The sequence below is a fragment of the Onychomys torridus genome, chromosome 4, assembly GCF_903995425.1.
Source record: "Onychomys torridus chromosome 4, mOncTor1.1, whole genome shotgun sequence".
Taxonomy (NCBI): domain Eukaryota; kingdom Metazoa; phylum Chordata; class Mammalia; order Rodentia; family Cricetidae; genus Onychomys; species Onychomys torridus.
In genome coordinates this window covers 18,630,265-18,653,062 of record NC_050446.1, presented here as the reverse complement: position 1 = coordinate 18,653,062, position 22,798 = coordinate 18,630,265, and the positions used below count along the sequence as shown (strand labels likewise).

The window sequence follows — 22,798 nt, the reverse complement described above, 5'->3', positions numbered from 1 at the left end:
TAAAGCAAAGTCTCTTCTGACATGAAAATATTTGAGATGCTTTCCTTCAAGGGAATCAGTGGTATTTGGCAAATGATTAGATGTTGAACACACAGCTACATCCCAGAAAATTAGTTATATAAAAGTTATTTTAATAAGAAGGATAATTAAAGAGAGGAGAGGGAAAGTTAGAACTGTTCTCCACTCAATCCCTTCCAGTGAACTATGCTCTCTTTTTTTCTCTGTAATTTTCCCCATGGTTCTAAATGCATGAAAGAAAAGATCCAAGAGGCAGAGCAGCACACCACTAGTTCTTGCCCTACAAAATCCTCTGCCAAAAGAGATCTATCAGGTCTATCATGTCCTGTCTGTCTGTACAGACCTTCAGATCTCTATGGCTAACTAGTGGCTAACTCCTTCTTCTGATTTTCGGGCAAGATTTACTTGTTAGAGCACAAATAAAATATCACCACATTGAAAACTGCTGCAATTTCTTCAGTTGAATACTTAGGGAAGAAAAGCAAAACAAAACCAAAAGAAAATGAATACAGTTATTTGTAAAGAATTTCAATAAGATTAAAATGAAATTAATAGATATTGAAGTTTAAATTTGTATCAACACAGGCTAAAAGCTAAATCTTCGCCATAAATCACAAAATAATTTTATGTGATGTTGCCCTCCATGTGTGTATGTCTGTTAGTAAGGGGTTCTGAAAGTCTGTGTTAGTGCTCATAACACATTCTGTGGGTAGACTTGGATAAAAATAGTAATGTTTATCAAATTTGAACATAAATGTGTACAGTCTACTTATGATTATTTGGTCATTTATATCAATACAGCTCAAGGACTGGCTTATTGATCTGAATCTCACATAACACATGCTCACCTATTTGATTTGCATGGTTTGGTTGATGGAGCCTATTTACCATCTTTATTTTGAGAATAATTTTATCACCCCTTCCCTTAAAACCAACCAACAAACCCGCAACCTTGTAGTAAATTCTCTTGTTCTACCCTACTTCCTGCCCCCATCCAGAAGATTAATAATCTATATTCTATTTGTAAGCTTTGCCTATTCTGAACACTTAATATAAATGCATATATGCTTTCTCACAACTTATCTATTTTTTCATAATAATACATTAAGACTTTGCTGTGTTTTACTATATGCCAGAATTTCACTTTTTATCCTTTAATGGCACTCTATTATTCATATTTTTACCTTATTCATGCACTCATCATTTGATTGGTATGTGAATGATTTCTTCCTTTGGCTATTATGAGCAGAGCTGCTGTGAAGAGTAGTGTATGTGGATGCATTTTCAAATTTCTCTTGGAGGTACACCTACCATTGAAACTGCCTAAAATATTCTGACTCCATATTTAAAATACTTTACAGTGAATGTGAACAGTTTCCCATTCCCATGAATAATTTGTGATATTTTCAGTTCTTCAACAGCTTTGCAAAAACCTGTCTTTTTTATTGACATCATACTAGAAATGAAGTGTGATTTTTATTTGTATTTTCCTTATAACTAGGAATGTTGATCTACTTTAATGTGACTCCCAGCTGTTTGTATATCTTTTTTTTTAAATGTCTATTCATAGTCTTTGATCACTTTCCAACTGCATTATTTGCTACTTTCCTGTTGAGTTGTAGGATATATATATATATATACACACACATATTTAGAACACATATCTGTTGTGATATTAATGATTTGCAAATGTTTTCTTCTTTCTAACTAAGTTGACTGTTTTGTGAAGTACAGTCTTTTGAAGCATGGACATTTTTAATTTTGGTGAAACTCCATGTGTCTGCAGGGTTTTTTTTTGTTTTTCTTTTTTTTGTTTTTGTTTTTTATTCTGTATGTGCTTTCGTCATCTTACATAAGACATGAGGATGTGTAGAAGTCGGCCTGATCCAAGAGTTTTATACTTTACCTTCTACATTCAGGTCACAGTTCTATTTTACATGTCTTTCATATATGTGTACAGCATTGTTTTAATGGTGATCTTTTAGAAGCTTTTATTACTCAATAAGTCACTTCCCAATACTTGACATTTTGTATATATATATGAGCTTGACACTCTAGTTATAGTTTTTCTTCTTCCTTTATACCATGGATGCTTTTTTCCCATTTTTCTTTATTAAGAAATTTTCTACTCACTCTACATACCACCCACAGATCCCACTTTCTCCCTTCTCTCACCCTCCAGCCCTCTCTCCCAAACCACCCCACATCCCCACATCCCCCAAATCAAGGTCTCCCATGGGGAGTCATCAGAGACTGGCACACTGAGCCTAGACAGGTCCAAGTCCCTTCCCACTGAACCAAGGCTGCGCAAGGCATCACAACACAGGCACTGGATTCCCAAAAAGCCTGCCCATGCACCAGGGACGGATCCTGTTCTTCCTGCCTGCGTACCCCCAAAGCAGTTTGAGCCAAACAACCATCTTCCATATCCAGAGGGCCTAGTCCAGTCCCATGGGGGCTCCACAGCCACTAGTCTACAGTTTATGGGCTTGTACTAGTGTGGCTGGTCATCTCTTCCCATCATGATCTCGACGTCCCCTGCCTGCAGAATCCCTCCTTTCCCTGATCGATTGGATTCCCAGAGCTCAGCCTGGTGCATGGCCATGGATCTCTGCATCTCTTCCATCAGTCACTGGACAAAGGCTCTATGATGACAGGTTATTCGATAGACAGGTCACCAGAGTAGACCAGTCCAGGCACCCTCTGGACCACTGCCAGCTGTTCAAGGTGGGGTCATCTTTGTGGATTCTTGAGAGCCTTCCCAGCAACCTGCCTCTTCTTATTCCCATGATGTCCTCATCTATCACACCATGGATGTTTTTATAATTCTTTTTTGCATAGTTATTGCAACAAGGGATCAGTGTTCACTTTTGTTTTTCTTACTCCTGTTGACAAAAATAATTTTAAAATGCAATCAGAGGTAAGCTCTAGAACCATTTTATTAGAATTTAAGAGAGAAAAAACAGGGCATGCAAACTGTAAATCTTGACAGCTGTCAGGAAGAGAGAGTTGGAGATGAGAAAAGAAATCATGACATTTGAGTTAGCATTCATAAAAATATGCATGTTCAGCAATAAAGTGTGTGTTCATTAGTGTATGTTTGTGGGGTTTTTTTTCTTTTTTCTTTGTGTGTGTGTGAGTGTGTGTGTGTGTGTGTGTGTGTGTGTGTGTGTGTGTGTTTATTGTGGTAGTATCTCCATAGAAAGTGAAAATGTTTAGAATGTCAGGGCAAACACACTTTTGGTTTTATTTGCTATCTCAAGAAAAATTATTCAATTTTAGTTATAATTCAGAAAAACTGGCAGCTTCAGCAATGAGGTTTTCCAAGCAAATCAATGTGAGCAGGGGTCTTCAGATAAAAAATAAGAGTCAGTAATACAAGAGAATGAGGAAAAATATACTTAGGATATGAGCCAGTATCCAGAAGAATAGAGACAGAAAGGAGTAAAAAGGGAGAGAACTCAGAAAAGCAGGCAGGTTGAGAAGCTCAGATCAAAAGCAATTGCACAAAGGGAGGCAATCATGGAGATGTGACTATATTATCACAATAAGGGACATATTCCTCTCATCTGCTTAGAACATTGTCCACACTAATCTTTCTAGAGGTGTGGTCTCCTGCCTAAGTGGCTGACAGGAATGACTGGATTAATTGTTAAGAGAGAGAACAATGATATACAACATTTTAGCCAGCGTGGAATAACAAGTTTTCACCCAGGTTAGAGGCACAATCTGATTCTTTTAACTTGACCAAGGAGAAACAGATTTTCCTTAATGAGCCTCAACAAAGTCCAGATACCTCTATTTTTTTTCATGTAGGTTTGTTAAATACTAAGGAAGAGTACAGTAATGGTGATCCCCTTTCTGATGTCATCAAAGAAAAAGAAGTTCTATTTGATGGGGCCTCCAAAATTGCTATTATCTGTCTAGCTACTTGATATTCATTTCTCAGGATGAGAATCAAAATTAACACAAGATTGGTATCTAGTAAATCTGGTATCTAATAAATACTTCCAGAGCATTGATGTGTTTAGAGTCTCTAATCTTGTTGATTTTAAGGACTTGGAGGGCAGTCAAGGAGACTCAGGTAAGTAGAGTTAGACTGTTTCAGGATCATTGGAGTTTTGATTGACCGTGAATGAAATAAAATTAAGACATTGCTTGTGTACATAAGGTCCAAAGATTTATAGCACGATTCCAAATTTCTACCATGTAGAGCTCTGAGTCTAATGCTGCTTGACAAAAGGCTTTGTGGTATCTGGTATGGCTTTAATCTAGTTTTGTCAATCTTATAAATCAACTGACATTCCCAAATTGATCAGGAATGTAAATACCATTTTATTTACATGGAAGGAAATCATGAGAATCCTTTACTATGCTTAGAACTGGAGAAGTTGTGGTTGCCCTACCTGTCATGTCAGTAGCGCGTATTGCTTCTGCATCCTTGTCTCTTTTCCAGGCTAGTGTGACCTGGTTCTTTTGTCTTGTCTGCAGGATATGTAGGACTATATGGGTGACAGAGGTTAAATGTATAATTTCTTTTTAATTATCTAGGTCTGTTGAAGGTACTTAGAGTTCATTCTATGTTTCTTCATAAACACACAGTCTTGTGAATGAATTGTAGAGATTCTGAGAAAAATGTATTGAGATATTTCTAATGAAATGATATAATTTAGGCCTAATGTAGGTGAAAACAGTATTTTGTTAGGCACAAATCAAAAAAGCACTAAATGTAATATATATAAAATGTCAGCAACAGAGATTTCTGAAACATACACAGAATCATGCTTTTCTGGTTTACTCAAAGTTAAGATATGAGCAAACAGTTATCTCCACAAGGCACTTATTTTAAGCATTTTACTTGAACTATAAATTAAAGCTATTTCTATTTGTCAAAGTAACTTAGACTATTCAAACAAAACAAACAAGCAAACAAACAGGCTTGGAATGTTCTGCACCATTGTATCATCTCACACAGTGTACTTTGGCCTGCAGCCTAGGGCACAAGGAGATGTGCAAGAATGTAGTGCCCATTCAACAGAAGGTCAAGACCCTTTCCAGTTGTAGCATGTTCCTGAGATAAATACTTCTTGGTGACTTTGTACTACATTTCCTTTAGCTGGTGAAAGGTGGAGCCACTAACAGCACACCTATTCTTCCATTAGGTGAATTCTTCTCCTCCTTTATAACAATGTACACATAGAGGGATGGCTAGGCTACTATTTTCCTTCAATTGTAATGTGATTATGCTGGTTCTTTTTGTCAATTTGATGCAAACTAGAGTTACCTGGGAAGAGGGAGCATCAATTGAAAACGTGCCTTTATCACAAATGAGCAAGTCTGTAGGGGTATTTTCTTAATTGCTGGTTGATGTACTAGGGCCCATCCCTTTGTGTGTTGGCCTGTGCTGTATACGAAAATTATCTGAGTATGCCACAAGAAGCATGCCAGTCAGCTTTGATCCTTTGTGCTCTATGCTTAAGTTCCACGATATATTCTTGAGCTCCTGCCCTGTCTTTCATTCATAACAGGCTAAAATCTGTAAGCCAAAATAACCCTTTCCTACCCAAATTGGTTTTGGTTAGGGTTTTTATCACAGAAACAGAAAATAAATTAGAACAGAGAGAAATTTGCACTCAAGTGAAATCCTTTGGGCATTAGTTAAAGAATCTATTGGTAGGTAACAAAGAGTGTCAATTTTACCACTGTTAATATAGACATTAGTATATATAAGAAGTAGTTATTTATATGGTATTAACTACTTTTCCTGATTGATTGATTTATTTGCAGCCCACCCCTCTCACTTTTATAAAATTGACCAAGTCTTCTCTTTTGTTGTTTAAATCAAACTGCTACAGGTTAAGTAGATAAGGAGGAGTGGGATTCCTTATTTATTCATCTGATGGCAAGTGCATGTGGTGAGGAAGCTGAGTTTTCACAATGCACCCTGCCCCAAACACAATTGTTGTCTGAAGTGAGAACTGTGGAGCTAGCTGCTGGAGCAGTCTTGTCAACATTCGTTTCTTGGTTGTGCCTTAAATTCCAGCAGTACTTAATTCTGTACCAATTTCCTGTACTTGAGATTTCTGGTTTAGCTAATTGGATAAATACTCATTTTATGCTAATTATACAGTTGCCTACTAGAGTCAATATCTCAAACTTCTTTTTCTGTCTGATGGACCAATTTAGGAAACTCATTGCCCAAACACATACAGGTGTGTGCACGTGTATGTACACACACCGTATGACTTCACACTATTGAAAAGCATCATGAGATCTGTTTACACATACAGGTGATTGTGCATATGTGCATACAATACCGTATAATTCGATGATTTTGAGAGGCATTATGTAATTTTATATGCAAACTTTCATGCTATCTTTAAATTTTTGAGGTAAAATATAATTTCATAGGAATTTTTTTGAGGGGAGGAAGAAATGCATTACTCAAAGTTTGTAAAATATAGTATCAGACTCTAGTTAATTGAACTATTAGTATTATTTAATTTTATATTACTGTGATCAAACACCATGACCAGGACAACTTATAGAAAGAAGAGTTTGGTTTTTCTTATGGCTCCACAGGGATTTGAGTCCATCATGGACAAGAAGTGAAATAACTGGTAGGTCCAGTGGTTGGAGTAACAGACTGGGAACAATCATCTTCAATAGCAAACTGGAAGCCTTTTGTTCTTTCTGAGCAAACTGGGAATGGTGCCAGGATTTCAAATCTCAAAGTCTTACCAAAGTGACATATTTCCTCCAGCAAGCCTACCCCTGGTAAGCTTCCCAAACAGTAGCAAAAACTGGGGACTAAGCATTCAAATCAGATCCTACAGGGCACATTTTCATTTAAACCACCACAATCAGGCTGTCATTTACTAAGAAACAGACTCAAAGAGAAAGTTTTGATAGTTAGACACAGTATGCTCTTCCATGCTCTGGCTTTTTTTACCCATAAACTAGGAACATCCACATCCTCTTACTTGGGGTGCCAGTGACTTTTTTTTTTTTGACTGGCAGGAGGAGACAGAAAGAGGACTTGCTAAATCCCTACACAGGGATGTGCAAATGGGAGGAAAAATGGTTCATTTTGCTCAGCAATCAGAGCTGCCATTTCTCATTCCAGCCATGAATAGTGAAAGACTATAATGCTAAAGCCATTATCAATAAAGTTATCATATTTATCGACGGTATGAAAGTGCATAAACGCACTAATAAAGCAGGAGGTTTTTAGTTAATACCTGAAGTGTCTTGAACAATTACCAGTCACATATTCACTCCCAACAAGTACCAAATTATTCAAATGAAATCACCTGAACAGATTTCCTTATGATGTGTTTAATGGTCTTCCTTCCATTGTCTCTGGCTTAATTTCTATACTAACCTTAAACTGGTGGTTTACTGTGTGAGTGGAGGTGATCATGGCAAATTACTTGTTTTAAAATTTCTCTAGAGTCACACAAGTTGAGAACAAAAGGTGTATTCATTTGTTGTCACATATTTTCCATTTGAGAATAAGCAATAGATGTCTTCCATGCATCTCCAAAGGAAGCACAATTAAGAAACAGGATTTCAATGCAGATATAGCTGGATTAAAAATTTTGCATTAACATTTATGAGTCCTATAGAGATAAATTTCAGTTTCCTTAGAAAAGGGATAAGAAAGAAATTTTAGGGTATATTTATTCACAAAATAAAATGACATGTTCAAAACAGCCTCCATTTTGTAGTACATAGTGCATGCTCAAAAGTGGTAGCTATTTATTTTGATATTCTCAGATATTCCTTTTGCATGTAGAAGATCCAAACAGGTGTCTATTGAGGTAGCTGTGGCTTGTTCTAATTCTCTGATCTTCCAGCATTTACCCCAATACCTGGCTCCAGGTTTGTTTTCATTAATAAGAACTTTTAAGATTCTTGCTATATCTGGCGCCCAGCGGTTGTGGTTTGAATTTTCGAAAAAGCTACTTGCCTGTGACCTTGCAGGCCCCAGGTCAGACTGGAACTACACACTGCCGGTTGTGGTGACACACTGGTTGGATTTACTGAAGGATCCCAAGTTTGAGGCTGGCCTAGGAGGCTTCGGCAGGGGCCTAGCCACAAGCGGTGGCAGCTGTGGGTCTATGGAGGCATCGGCTGCTGCTCCAAGTTGCTAGCTTCTTCTCATCCTGTTGCTGACTGCCATGATGCTGCTACCTGGGACAAAGGCTTTACTACAGCTTGTTCCGAGAAGAATTGCCAGGACCATCATATTACAAGAAAGCATTGGCTGGGGCTGGAGAGATGGCTCAGAGGTTAAGAGCACTGACTGCTCTTCCAGAGGTTCTGAGTTCAATTCCAAGCAACCACATGGTGGCTCACAACCATCTGTAATGAGATCTGATGCCCTCTTCTGACTTGCAGTCATAAATGCTGTATACATAATAAATAAATAAATCTTTAAAAAAGAAAGAAAAAGAAAGCATTGGCAAAGGTCAGTTTGGAAAAGTTTGACAAAACAAATGGTGGGGAGAAATTGCTATGAAAATTTTCTCTTCTAGGAAAGAACATTCATGGTTCCCAGAGACAGACACTTATCAGACATTTGTTTTTTCCAAACCAGAGGAGGCACCAAAAAAAAAAAATCTAAATTATAAAGGGAATCATTACCATGCCTAACAGCGACTTTAGAATCTTCAAAAGGATGACAGGATCCTACAATGATGATTCCACATGGACTATGGTAAAGCCATTAACACCATGGAAAGATCAACTTTGGACTACAAACTGGTCAGGACAATTTCAATATGACTAGCTAAGATGATCCAGCCGGACAGACTACTGGAACAAGGACTTGAAACATGCCCTGCACTTTCCCAATATGCAGAGACTGGACAAATGATACAGGACTTCACAACTAACCCAAAGATTTTCTTTTCAGAATCCCTAAAGATGTCTTCACCTCCAGAAAGCAGGAAGTAATTTTAAGAAAACAACACCCACATTCCCACAAGGTTTTTAGTCATTTAATGAGTTTTGAATATTGTCATTGTTTACAGTGGTTGGTTACAAGTTGTTAATTGTTAATGGTCAGAAAAAAAGCTGAAAAAGGAGATTAGATTCAGAGTTTTTGTTTGGAAAAAAAGAAAGGAAGGAAGAAAAAGAAAAAAGAGAAAATAGATATGAGGTAGATATGCATCTACTCTGAGAAAAAAGATAAAGAATAATAGGATAAATGGGTAGATCATTGAATCTACTGTAAAAAGAAAAAGGGGAAGATACAAAATGACAAAAGGTAGATTACTGAATCTATTATGAAAAGAAAAATACTTTTAAAAAGGAACTACTTGTTTTAAGTAGGATAAGTAATGAAAATTTTTTGTCTGAGTTTATCAAATATTACTGGACTGGACATTGTTAATATATATAATAGAGTTTTTATCTGAATCTGTCAAATGTTAATGGTCTAGACATCATTAATGTAATTCTTGACTGTATATATTGTATATACTAATTGGATAACTTTTCTTGTACTACTTATAAGCTTTTTTTAAACCTAGACAAAAAATGGGGAAATGTGATGGTATTGTGTTCCCCCAAATATTGTGTACCCTAATAAATTTATCTGGGGTCAGAGAACAGACAGCCACTAGATACAGAGGCTAGAAAATGGTGGCACTCACACCTTTAATCCTAGCATTCCAGAGGCAGAAATCTCTTCTGGATCTCTGTGAGTTCAAGGCCACATTGGAAACAGTCAGGCTTAGTGATACATGCCTTTAATCCCAAGAAGTGAGCCTTCAATCCCAGGGAGTGATAGCAAAACCAGAAAGATATATAAGGCATGAAGACCAGAAACTAGAAGCATTTGGCTGGTTAAGCTTTTAAACTGTTGAGCATCACAGTTCAGCTGAGATTTATTCTGGATGATGACTCAGAGGCCTCCTGTTTGAGGAAACAGGATCAGCTGAGGAACTGGCAAGGTGTGGTAGCTGTGGCTTGTTCTAATTCTCTGATCTTCCAGCATTCACCCCATTGCCTGGCACCAGGTTTGTTTTCATTAATAAGAACTTTAAAGATTCCTGCTACAATCTCTGAATTTATTATATGCAAGAAATCTGGCTCAAAAAGTCTTAATTGTTGTTTTGCACGCCCATGAAATTCTATCTAACTTCTAACTACACTTCTGAAATATGCAAGTAACCATTTTTCCCCCATTTTGGTTGTTTGCTTATTTTATCTATCTATCTATCTATCTATCTGTCTGTCTGTCTGTCTATCTATCTATCTATCTATCTATCTATCTATTTATTTTTACATCCTGACTGCATTTCCCCTCCCTCTTTTCCTCCAAGTCCCTGCTCTCACCCTGCTCTGACCTCCCTATACACTCCTCTATTTCCATTCAGAAAGGGGCAGGATTCTCCTGGATATCAACAAAGCATGGCATATCAATTTTGAAGTAAGACTAAGCACATTTCCTTGTATTAAGGCTAGGCAATGTATCCCAGTATGAGGGATAGGTATTTGGAGACCATCAAAGTAACCTTTTTTTAATCTACTGATTTTTGTGAGAGCTCAGTACTTTCTGAGAATTTCCTGGGCAGAGAAATACAAAACTCTCTCTGTGCTGCAATTTCATGTCAGGATGTGATGTGGGTATGACTTTTGTTATACTGAAGATGGGAAGAAGAGTAACAAAATAAGGATCAAATTGTACAAAGGTGCATTCTGAGAACAGTTGTGCTGCTCTGTTGCCCAGGGACTGGGATGGAGTGCAAGGACATGATGACATAATTGATCTGTTTTTCCGACTTGTTACTCCTGTGTATTAGTATCTGTACCACCACTTGCCATTTCATGATATTTGCAGTGTGCTTTAGAGACCAATTCATTTCAATTCATTTTTTTTATAACAGATTAGTAGAACAGGATGAAACAATTTGCCAGCTAGTTTATTAAAATATTGTCTACCATCATTGACAGCAGCAAGTCAGGTGCTGATTTGCCTTTTGATGTTATTGCCTGTCTGATGTGTTTGGTTATACTTGAAATCCCTATATCTGCAATATTAGTAGAAAACTCATCACCACTGAACCTATGTGGTCTTGCTGACTAGCATTCTTCAGAACTGTATTCTATGACTTATTAAAATTAATTATTGAGACACAAAAGGAATGCCATTATTTTTTTACACCAAAGGGAAATAAAATATGGTGGTTTTCTTATTTGGATGAAAAATTAAGTATTTAATAACTTTATTTTGTTAAACCTATTTCCATACTACCACACACATATGTACATGTAAACACATGCATATATCACTTCAACCGTAACATGCTATATGTTGTAATAGATTACTTATAAGAATCACATTTGTGTTGTTAGTTCACAAAGTTTATAGACATATGGTTGATAAAATAAGGTCTTTGTATATATCTTGAATGATGTTTCTGTCAGAAGGCATTTTTTTTTAAACTAAAATGTGGTTTATTGTCTACTTTCTTCTATCAGATGTGGGATCTGTTGAGGGCCTCGCCTATCACAGAGCCTGGGACACTCTGTACTGGACCAGCTCCAGCACATCATCCATCACCAGGCACACAGTAGACCAGACTCAGCCTGGAGCGATTGACAGGGAAGCAGTCATCTCCATGTCAGAGGACGACCATCCTCATGTGCTAGCTCTAGATGAATGCCAAAAGTAAGAGGTTGCTGATTACTTCTGCATTATAATAAGAATGGAACACTTTATAGGGAATTAACTTTAAAGATAAAGATTTCTTCCAAAGTTCCTTCTGTAAGCCTTTCTCAGTTTTTATGAGAACACTGTGTGAATGATTAGAATGTGTATTACTTAAACAGTGTGTGTTATCTCTGGAAGAAGTTCAGTAAAAACTAGTGTAAACAATGAAAGTGAAAATTCAGAAAATTCTATTGTACATAGAGTGCATTGATTTATGTATTTATAAAGAATTTTCAGTATCTACTTATCCTTAAAATAATTTTTTTAACTTTAACCAATAGTTTTTATAACTGGGGATTTGCCTAAAAGCAATCCAAAGAAAACAAACAACTATGAAATTAATTACTGTACATACCTGTCTTTTCAACTTAACCCATTTGCTGATACACTGTCCAGACATTTATATCAGTACTTTCGAGGAACTTCCAACAGGAGAACATGTCAAAAATAATTCTGAGAAAATAAAATAAAACAATGTAGAAAAACATGACAGAGGTGAGTAATGCGTAGAGGACACCTTTGCACAGGAAAGTGAAGCAAAAGCAGCTGGGTAAATGTGCCTGTTGAGTTTCACTCCATGATGGCATGGTGAAGAGCTGAAGGAGAAAATCACACTTTGTTCTCCAATGAGCAATGAAAGATAGAGCTAATCCAGAGTCACCCAATCTTTATTTTTGCCATTTTTAAATTAGAAGATAATTGTGCCACTTTCACTTTTCTTTTTCCTTTCTTCACTTTTATAGCTTTCTGTCTACTTCCTCCAACCCTTTTTATGACTTCTGGTATCAAATTGATACCTGTGTTTTTCCTTTGGTTATTATGTTTACATCTCTCTCTGTTTATATGTGTGTGTGTGTGTGTGTGTGTGTGTGTGTGTGTGTGTGTGTGTGTATGTATGTGTATGTATGTATGTATGTATGTATGTATGTATGTATGTATGTATAATAAAAGAAAAATATGGAAGCTATTTCTGAAAACAATATCCACTTCTCCTTCCCACTCAGACTTCCACAGGGTCATCATAGACTAAGAAAAAAATATTAAACAACTTCACATTCTTGTGTCTCTACAAATATTTTTTATTTATAATAACATTTTTTCCAATTGTTCTTATAATTTTCACTTTACTCAGTTTAATGTTTTGGACGAATTGGAATGAACAGCATCCAAGCATCATGAGAGCCACATTGACTGGGAAGAATCCACATGTGATAGTCAGCACAGACATACTCACTCCAAATGGACTCACCCTTGATCACCGTGCAGAAAAGCTGTATTTCTCAGATGGCAGCTTAGGGAAAATTGAAAGATGTGAATACGATGGATCCCAAAGACATGTAAGTTAATTGAGTGTTTCTAGATTACTGCTTTATATAATAACTTTCAAAATATACTTCATACTTTCCTAGTATACACTTATCAAGGAATTTCAAAAGAGCTAATTGTCTGAACTTAATTGATTGAATAATCTATTCAGCACACAAACAGTCCATGGATATTCTAAAAACCTTCCTGAAGTACATTTCCTGCCATAAAGAAAACCTTTCATAACTTTTATTCCAGGGAGACAAATACTAGATTTGTTCTCAGTTTTAATTTGAACTGAATTTGAGTTGTTTACATGTTCTTCTTTGGTATTTATAATATTTTAAGCTGTGAAACTCCATTTATTTCCCTGATTAGAGGAAAGTTATAAAAGAGTCACTGTGTGGAACCCCGGCACTTCTGAATCTCTGAAGACAGGCACATGGGATCACATTCACAGACAAGCCTATCATGCTCAGTGAGGTCTTGGTATCTTTTCTTTTACTCCCACATGAAATCATAGTGGAGGAATCAATATGCCATCTCCTGAATAACCCTCAAAGCAGGTACATAATCATATTTCAATGTGTTCCTTATCTCTTCAAGAAGAAGTGTCACCACTAGAGAGGGTGAAAATTCAACATGTGAAGGGCTATTCCTGACTGGCCAGACCACTGGGGCTGTCTTGTTCCACCCACTGCCCCAGTGTCTGTCAGAAGTACAACATTCCCAGTTCTCAGCCCTCTGATACCTTAGGGAGTCTGAGATAGGAAGAAAATACTTTCTTGAAGGCCAGGTCATAAATATTGGAAACTTCACAGGCTAAATGATGTGTGTGGTGACTACAGACCCTTACTGTGCTGAGGCAGATAGAAAATGAAAAAGATAGAATGGGGCGGTTCGTGTAAAGCTTTATTTACAGAAAAAAGCCAACCAACTAACCAAAATTTAACTCTGAATTTATAGGAACAAGCGTGATAAGGCGGTGTTTTTGTTTTGCTTCATTGCTTTTGTTTCTTGAAATAGGGTCTAGCTATGATACTTGGGCTAGTGTAGAACTCTTGGGTTCAAACAAATCTTCAAGCTTAGGTCTTCCAGTAAATGGGACAACAAGCATGAGCCACTGAATACAATGAAGGAAGGTATGGAGTTAACGTGAAGATACGTAGAGTGTACTGTGTGAGTTTCTTGAAAATTGAGGCAATGCCCTGACTCACTTTTTGGTACCTCATATTTTCATGTGGTACCATAAATGGCAGGGAGAAATGTGAGGTGAGTACTTAAATGACATTGAAAGAATAGGCTCAGCCTTGATTAGATTCAGTTTGTGTCAAAGTCAGTAACCTTGATCAAAGAATCATATTCCTAAATTATTCATCAACCTTTTAAACTTAATGGTCATTTGTCTTGGGCAAACTGCTTAGCTTTTATAGACTGAAGTTTTGATGTGCAAACTTTCAATCTATCACAAATATAGTGAAGATAAAGTTGAATATAACATAGAAGTTCTGAATGGAGATATTAGTTAATACTTTGGAAAACACAGCCAGGTAAGTCAATGTACTCAGTATGGTTTTATTTTCTGTTATGTCCTAATACAGAAATAAACTTTTGCAGCTCCTCATAAAACCCTTAACTTATCCTGATTCATATTTTTATCTATTGATTTTGTTCTCCTATTCTTACTTATGGTAATTTTAACTACTGGGGGTGACATGGAAGGGGATTTTGTTAGCAAAACGTAAAGTATTTATTTCGTGATAAAAAACATACCCAGTTGTGGTGGCAGCTTTGCACTCCTTGTTGATGTCCAAACCATGATTATTTCTGGATGGATCAAAATATTGGAAAAAAACAGTTTCAAAATATATTTTATTGTTTTGCCTTAGGATTTGCATATTTAAAATTAGCTATTCATTAATAAAAACCAGACAAATTTTGGGCACAATGTATACCTGTATTGATGTGCAATGATCAGTGTATGGTATATCAAACATAGACTCTGTTTTTGTTGGAAGGATGTTCAAAAACACTCTGTTACAGTTATCTTAAATGTAAATATGATATTGTTATTGATAGTTGTATCCTTAGAAGGGCAGAATGTTTACCTCCTACTACCTAATTTAGTATTGTTGGCCAACTTTTCCCCAAGCCCGTAAATTCCTCAGCCTCTGTACTCTATCTGTAAGATCAGCTTGCTTAGATTCCAAAGAACTGTGATGGTATGACCATTTTCTTCTCTTCCTGGTTTATTTCACTTAATGTAATCCTCTCTCAATAAATCTTTGTTGCTCCATAATGTGATAGCATTTTATCATTTTTGTGTCCAAATAGCATTGTAGAGTGATTTAATTACATTTTTTTCTTTACCCATTTATCAGTTAAGTCCCTTGGGTACTTAAGTTGATTCCCTCTCTTAACTGTATGATCACAGTAGTCATGTAGGGCACATAACACTTAGACATAATAATTTCATTCTTATAAAGTATATGGTAAGCACTGGAATTTCTAGGTCATTTGTTACTTACTTTTTGACTAACTTTAGAACTTCTGTACATGCACACAGGCAAACACACACAAACACACATTTTTTTTTGATAATAGACAGTTGAATTGGAGTGATATGACATATTATTGCTATTTTGACTTATATTTTCTATGTGATTAGCAGTGTGGCATATTTCTTTGTATACCTCTTGGGAAGTTTTGTATGTTGAGAAACATTTGTTCAGGTCTCTTGTTCATTTTTAATTGGAATAGACATTAATTATGGAGTTGGGGTTCTTATAAATTCTGAATATGAACCCTGACAGAGATATAGGTTACATATACCTCCTACCATTCTTTAGGTCAAACCTTTATTCTGTTAGCTGATTTATTATCATGCAAAAAGGTATTAATTTAAAGTAATGTCATTTGTCTCCTTTTGACTGAGTTCTTATAAAATACATGTGTTTAAAAATGTACAAAAGCATTCTTTCAGTGTTCTAATCTAGTAGTTTTTGTCCATTTTGAGTTAATTTTGAAAACAGTGAGAGATATAGGTCTCATTTTATTTTTGTCCCATTGATGTCCAGTTTTGCCAGTACTAGTTATTAAAAAGGGCTTTCTCTCCCAAATAGGTATTCTTGACACTTTTGCTGAAGCTTGGCTGCCTATGTTGTTTGCTAGAATTTCTTTACTGTATCTTGGGCTATTCTGGACTGTTATATACAGAAGCAACATTATTTCTTAAGGAAGAGACAAATGATTCCTTTCTAGGTAGTGGTGAGATCCAGAGCTCTCCAGCTTTGGAGAATAGTACCTGCATGCAGCTCTTTTGGAATTTGGAGAGTTGTAATTTAAGTAGTTATTTTACTTAGGATATATTTGAAAGAGCCTCAGTTGGCTAAATACTCTGGACAGCAAGCAGACAGGTAGGTGGAGAAATTAATATAGGAGGGAAATGAAACAAAAAACAAGCAGTAACTACTTGGTTACTATATAGGTATTCAATGGCTATAAAATAAATCAATTGCCTGGAAAACAGGCAAAAATTGATATTCCAGGGGAAGAAATCTTCTGAGTTTTTGAGACAATAAGAATTGTAGAAGGTTGGAATATGTGAGAAAATATGTGGGGTGATATTCTAGTTTTCCTGGGCAATGACTCAAACTTCATTTTCTCAAACTGAGTGTTTTCCAGTGAGGGTAGCTTAAGTAAGGCTTTGGAAGTATGAGAGCACATATGATTCTCTGAGTCCCTGGAGTTTAAGTTTGAAGTACTTTTGATCAACAGACAGGATAAAGGGATGAGTCAAATTATATATTTCAAATACAGTAAGATTTTAACAGGAACCAGAGGTAACAGAAGGACATCATATCCAGGTGAGTATAACAGTACTTATTATCTGTTGAAGAGCGACAGTTTCTGAGAAAGAGATAGAAGGGATTTTTCCATTTGGCACCTGGTCTTTTCATTGGCTGTCTGCATGGATATGGGTGGACAAATCTAGGTTTCAGTAATGAGTAGAAGGTGAAAGATGGGGAGTGCAGCTGAAAACAAAGGAAGAGAGGTTTCATAAGAAAGGAGGATAGCATTGAAGAAGTGGGATATGCAAAAGAGAGCCTGCAAGGTGAGGAGGGTCTGGGTAAAGTGAGCCCTATGAAAGAAGTTTGATAGATTCAATACAGTGGTTGTTATAGAACTTATGTCATGGAGGTGAACTGGGTTATTATTGGATATATGTCCACTGATCTGACAATTGAAGAAAATCAATGTCCTATAGGTCAGAATTTCAAGAGGAGAAAGAGGCATTCAGTGGTTAGAAAAAGAGGAGGCATCTCTCAAGGTCAGTAATGAGAAAGGGCTCATGAAAGGACTTGCTGAACAAGGAAGGTAAAGTTCTAAGGATACGACTCCTCAAGTAGAGAGAGGGATAAAGAATACTGATAGAAATTACTGGGTTTGTGTAGAAATGCATATCCAAGGAAAAGGGAGGGTTAGTATCATGTAAGAGACAAGTGACTGGGGTTAATAAGAAATATCCATTAATCAGAATAGGGCAATGAGTGGAGAAAAAGAAAGAAACAGACTACCCAAGGGCATATCATGGTACTTTAGCAGGCTAGTAGTGGTGAGAAACAGAGAGGCTGGTCTCAAGAATTTACAAGTGAAGTGTGGACACTTGTTTAGTTTAGTGATGTTTTATAAGTCAGGGCAGCTCCAAGTGGTCATGCTTATGCACGGGGAAGTTTCATTTTGGAGACTGGAAGTATAAGAAGGGGGAGGGCCACCAGAAGAGTTTAGAGTTGAGGTCTACAGCCTTTGAGCTGACAGAGTTGTAGCCTGCTAGAGATGTCTTTTACTTCTGATGTTGTGATTATCAAGATGAAATGCATATTGATTTTATCTGTAAGGTTGGGAAGAATCTTAAATATAAATACAGTTGTGCAGGTAGATAAATAAAGACACTGCAGGATATGGCTGAGATGTAGGGAGTAAAGGGATGGGGGAATGCATTAGGAAAGGGAGATTAGATTTTAGTAGGGGGTGTATAGTGATGGTCCTGTCATATATACAATCAAATGGGCTAAGGTTAATGAGTTTTCTGGAGTGGTCATAAGCAAAGGAGAGCATTAGATAGAAAAGCTGACCAGGGAAGTTTGAGTCTCAGCATTGCTTAATAAATTGAGTGAAACGTTGGTATGTACTATCTTTCCTGTGGACCACTGAGGATAGAGAAGGAATATTTATTACCTGAAAAAATAAGCAGATGCTGGGATTCCTTGGAAATGAAAACAGGTTGATGTTAGACCATAGAGAAGAAATCAAGCAATCAAGCAAAGGCAAGGCGTGATTACAGATAGAAACTATAAATGGCATCTTATCTGGTCTTGAACCTGGTGGGTTCTGTTCAACCTGAAAAAAAGGAGGATTACCAGTGTGAGAACATAGCACTGTTGCTGAGAGTATAGCATACAGATGAGGTTGGCCTAGAAATATTGTCCTGGGAGATGTCCTCATATATCTGCATGGGGAAGGAAAATAGTCTGAAAGCCCTTTAAGGGGAGACTTGAGAGTAAATAATGTATTGTATGGTAATGGTGTGAGGTGTCTGTGACAAGATGCGGGACTAGAAGTGTGTCTTGAATAAAATTATCAGGTTTGATGCCACACATAGAAGTGTTTATGCACAACAGAAAGGAAAGCTTAGTTTTCAACAGAAGCAGGGTAAAGACAGTTACTGAGAATATACCAGTGATTTTATAGGATATATATCTATTGATAAAGTGTTTAATCTCCAGTGTTGCATTTAGTTATATGATCAGAAATGAATTCTTGTTGTCCAGGGAAGTGAGGGATGGGGGAGTGCTGAAAAGGTTTTGTGGATTAATTCATTATTAACTACTCAGAAAAGAAAGCCCCCCTCTTGCCAAATTGGGGCATGGACATGGAGAATTTGCTGTTTATTTAGACTTCATGTATACATGACCTTTTGATTGTGTGCTACTGTCAACCAGTAGTTAATAATTATAAGATCTGCCTATTATGCAGAAGTAATTGGGAAGAGATTGGGCTTCTAAAGTGATGTCATCTATAACAGTGTCCTATCCCGTGACTAGATGGTGTCCTTGAAGAGACATCAGTATACCAGTGAGGTGCCCCACGAATAGGAGCATCTGACACAAGTGTGAAAGAGGGTGGAAAGGAGTTAAGGACATCAAGGCCAGAGTAGGTCTCTTTGGAGAGACTAAAGTCTCCAGAAAGGTAGATGAAGAGTTTCCTGTCATTGAAAGGTGACTTAAGGTTTTATACAAGCCATGTGTACCTGTTGAACGAGAGATAATAAGATAGGAGAAACAATGGATGATTTATAAGCTCAAGGAGCCTATGGGAACCAGGGATTGAGTATGTTTACAGAATGTGAGCTTGAGGCATTCTATCAGAGAGAGGCAGATTCATGGGTCTTCAAAAAGAAGCCCAATGCTGTTGCACTAAGTCTAACTGTTAGACAGACAGGCTACTGCTCAAATGTTTCTCCACAAAATACACAAATGAGAGTTAGGGCTAAGTTAAAAGAGGCAAGCACAAACAGGGTAAAAGGTTAGGAGGGGTACTGAAGCCCTAAAACAGGAGCAGCCAAAGATGTGCTTTAAACTTAGAAGATACAGGTTAGATACTTGAGAATAGGCTCAGAGGTTCTGAATAGCTTGGTAATGATATTTAGCTGAAGTAGATGGACATCACAGAATGAACTGAACAGCATTCTTTGTGGAATAATGTTGACTCAGGACATTTTTTTTTCTTTTTTAAACACATAAGTCCTTTGTATTTGGTTTCTGGTTTTGTGTTCTTATGGGACTCCTATGTATGTGAACTTGTGTGTATGTGTGTGTGTGTGTGTGTGTGTGTGTGTGTGTGTGTGTCTGTCTGTCTGTTCCTTATACTTTTTCTTTGACCCTTTTGCTTCTCTGTATTTGTTTTGTCCTATTCTAACTTTTTTGTTTTATCTAATCTTATTTAATTATTATCCCCTAGATTTCTATTTGTTTTCTAACAAGAGACAGAAATGATATGAATCTGGATGGAAAGGAAGGGGTTAACGAGATGAGAGGAACTGGAAAAAGAGACATCATAATCAGAATATATTGTATAAAAATATATTTTCAATTAAAAAATAAAGTTTAGATAAGACTCCAAAATTGGGATCCAGATATGAAATTAACTCACTAGGCCCAGAAAATAAAGTAGGTCTGTTTAGTTTTTAGTTTTGTTTTCATTTTGTCTTTGTGGGGAGGGAAGAACATTTCTAAGATTAAAGCATTGAAGCTTTGAGTCAGTCATTCCTTGGAAAGAAAGGGATAGACTATGACTAAGTTAATAGAGTAGAGTAATCTAAAACTTAGAGGAGGGTGCCTATTATCCCTGGTCAGTCAGAAAATTAATGAGGGTCAAGGTATGTTGTAGAGAATTGTCACAAGAGGTCCTTTAGAGAAGGAGGCCATCTCTGTGTGAGCAGGAAGTGCTGGGAGAACTCTTGAGATTTAAAGTGTCATGAATATGGGCTTGACCAAGAAGATGAGGGCCATCATGAAGATATTGGGGAAGTACTGTCCATATTAGCAGTGTGATCATTATGTTATCACAGTCTGACCAGATAAATTTCAAGAAAGTTTGAGAGAAATAGTAAAGTATCTTTATATCAAAGACTGAGAAATAGGAGGTGGAAGGATGAATGTGGGATAGAGGGGTTTAAGTGGACAAGCAGGTGAATAGGAATTCCAGCTCAATTAATAAGGCACAAAATTTGGAGTAAGTGGTAGAACACCTAATTACCATTGAAAAGCCAGAAAAAGTGTTGTAAGGAAAGTAGGTCATCAAATTGGGGCTTTATCAGTCAGATAATGATAGACTTCATTTGCCCAAATTCTTCAGGATGAGTTGATACTGATCCTGACACACAAGGGCTGAAGGTCCATATACATTACTTAGTATAAGAGTATGTGATGGAATAACAGGAGGGAGGATGTATCTCAGACATAAGAATAAGCAGATAGTAGGAGAGTGATCAAAGATTCCCCAGAAGAGGATGTGTATTGATGAAAAAATAGTAGGTATTAGTTTGATTCTTTAAGACTTTGTGAAGGAGAAATAAATAACAGATAAATGGAAGTTTTCTAGAATGTCATGTCCTAGGAAAGAGGTCAGATAACTGGGAATGACCAAGAAGGAATAAGGAAACAAATATCCAAACAGACTACACAGTGGTGGGCCAGTCTGTTTGGTCTTCACAGAAGTATATTCTGCTTCATATCAGAGAGAGAGAGAGAGAGAGAGAGAGAGAGAGAGAGAGAGAGAGAGAGGGAGAGAGAGAGAGAAATCTTGTATGGATACATCAAAATCAAATTCTGGTAAAACTGAATAATTCTTTCCTATATCCCAAGATGCATGAGGTAGGCTTACCAGCAACTTATAACTTTGCCCTATGTTCTAGCTTGGTTTCTGTTGCTATGATAAATACCATGACCCAAAGCAGCTTGGGGAGGAATGGGGTTATATTAGCTTATACTTCCATGTAGCACTACCAAGGGAAGGCCTGGAAGGGACTAAAGTAGAAGCAGAGGTAGCAACCAAGGAGACTGTCTAGATGTGTTGAGCAACCATGCGGTAAATCTCATTACTGACTTGCTCTCTCTGGCTTATCAACAGCCATCTTATACAATCCATGACCATCTGCATAGGATTAAAACCACCTGCAGTGGAGTGGACCCTCTTATCAATTAGCAATAAAAAATAATGCCCCATAGACATGCCCACCTGCTGATATGGTAGAAGCAATTATTTAGGTGAGATTCAATCTTTTCCAGTATGTCAAGATGTCAACCATGATTACCCATTAATCTTTGTGTTCAGTCACACTGATGGAGGTGGGAGCAGAGACTTCTGATCTTTGTTGGTTTTAAGTGGTAGGTGTCAATCCCAACACTCACTTAGGCCTGAGGAGTCTGACATAATGTTGTTGTCAGCACTTGATATTCAACCTGATCTTATTTCCTCTCCTCTATTATTAAAGACCTCGAAAAGTTTTATATGCCCACTTTGGGGAGTGTGAGGGCTGTCCTCTAATCTTTGAAGCTACATTCTAATACTGGCTGCTGACTGTGAAATGATATGAAGGTGGATATCTAATCTTTTCATCACTTTCTAGAGTATATTTAGCCTTGGTTCCCAATAAGCAGAATAATAAAGCTGGGTTTTTCTTGGCTTTTTGAGTAATGTCTTTGGTTTTATCAAATTGACAGCCTTTAGAACAGCCTTTTCCATTTCTGCCAAGAGGCAAGAAATCATAAGCCATTTTTGGAGGAAATTTAACAAGGGTTGGTAATTCCACTGGGAATCAGTGTTTATGTTCCAGTTTCCTTTTTTAATGTGATGATAAGCACTGTCATTAAAAGCTTATTATCTCACAGGTTGTAGTCCATTAAGGCAGAAACCTAAAGGCAGGAACTGAAGAAGAAGCCACTGAAAAACACTGCTTACTGGATTGATCATTCCACATTTTGTTTTACAGAACTTGGGACTAACCACCATGTATTACCCACATAGGCTAGATCTTCCTGTAGAAGAATTTCTAAACAGTCTTATTAAATAAGAAACACAGAACCAAATACAGAGGTAATAGCCAAAGAGATTCAAGTGAATAGCCACGACTAGCCTTAGCTTACCACCACGCAGTAGCTTCCATGGAGAGTTTATTCCTGTCTGACC

The 22,798-nt window shown here is 37.0% G+C and overlaps 1 protein-coding gene across 7 annotated transcripts in view; it reads left to right on the top strand.

Annotated features, from left to right (window-relative positions):
* Positions 1–22,798, top strand: part of Lrp1b (LDL receptor related protein 1B) — a 1,919,409-nt gene that overhangs the window by 1,530,691 nt on the left and 365,920 nt on the right. For all 7 annotated transcript variants that reach the window (XM_036183000.1, XM_036183003.1, XM_036182999.1 and 4 more), the window contains 2 exons: positions 11,512–11,701; positions 12,876–13,080. In XM_036183000.1, coding sequence (XP_036038893.1) covers positions 11,512–11,701; positions 12,876–13,080 — 395 coding nt within the window. The remainder of the gene's footprint in view (positions 1–11,511; positions 11,702–12,875; positions 13,081–22,798) is intronic.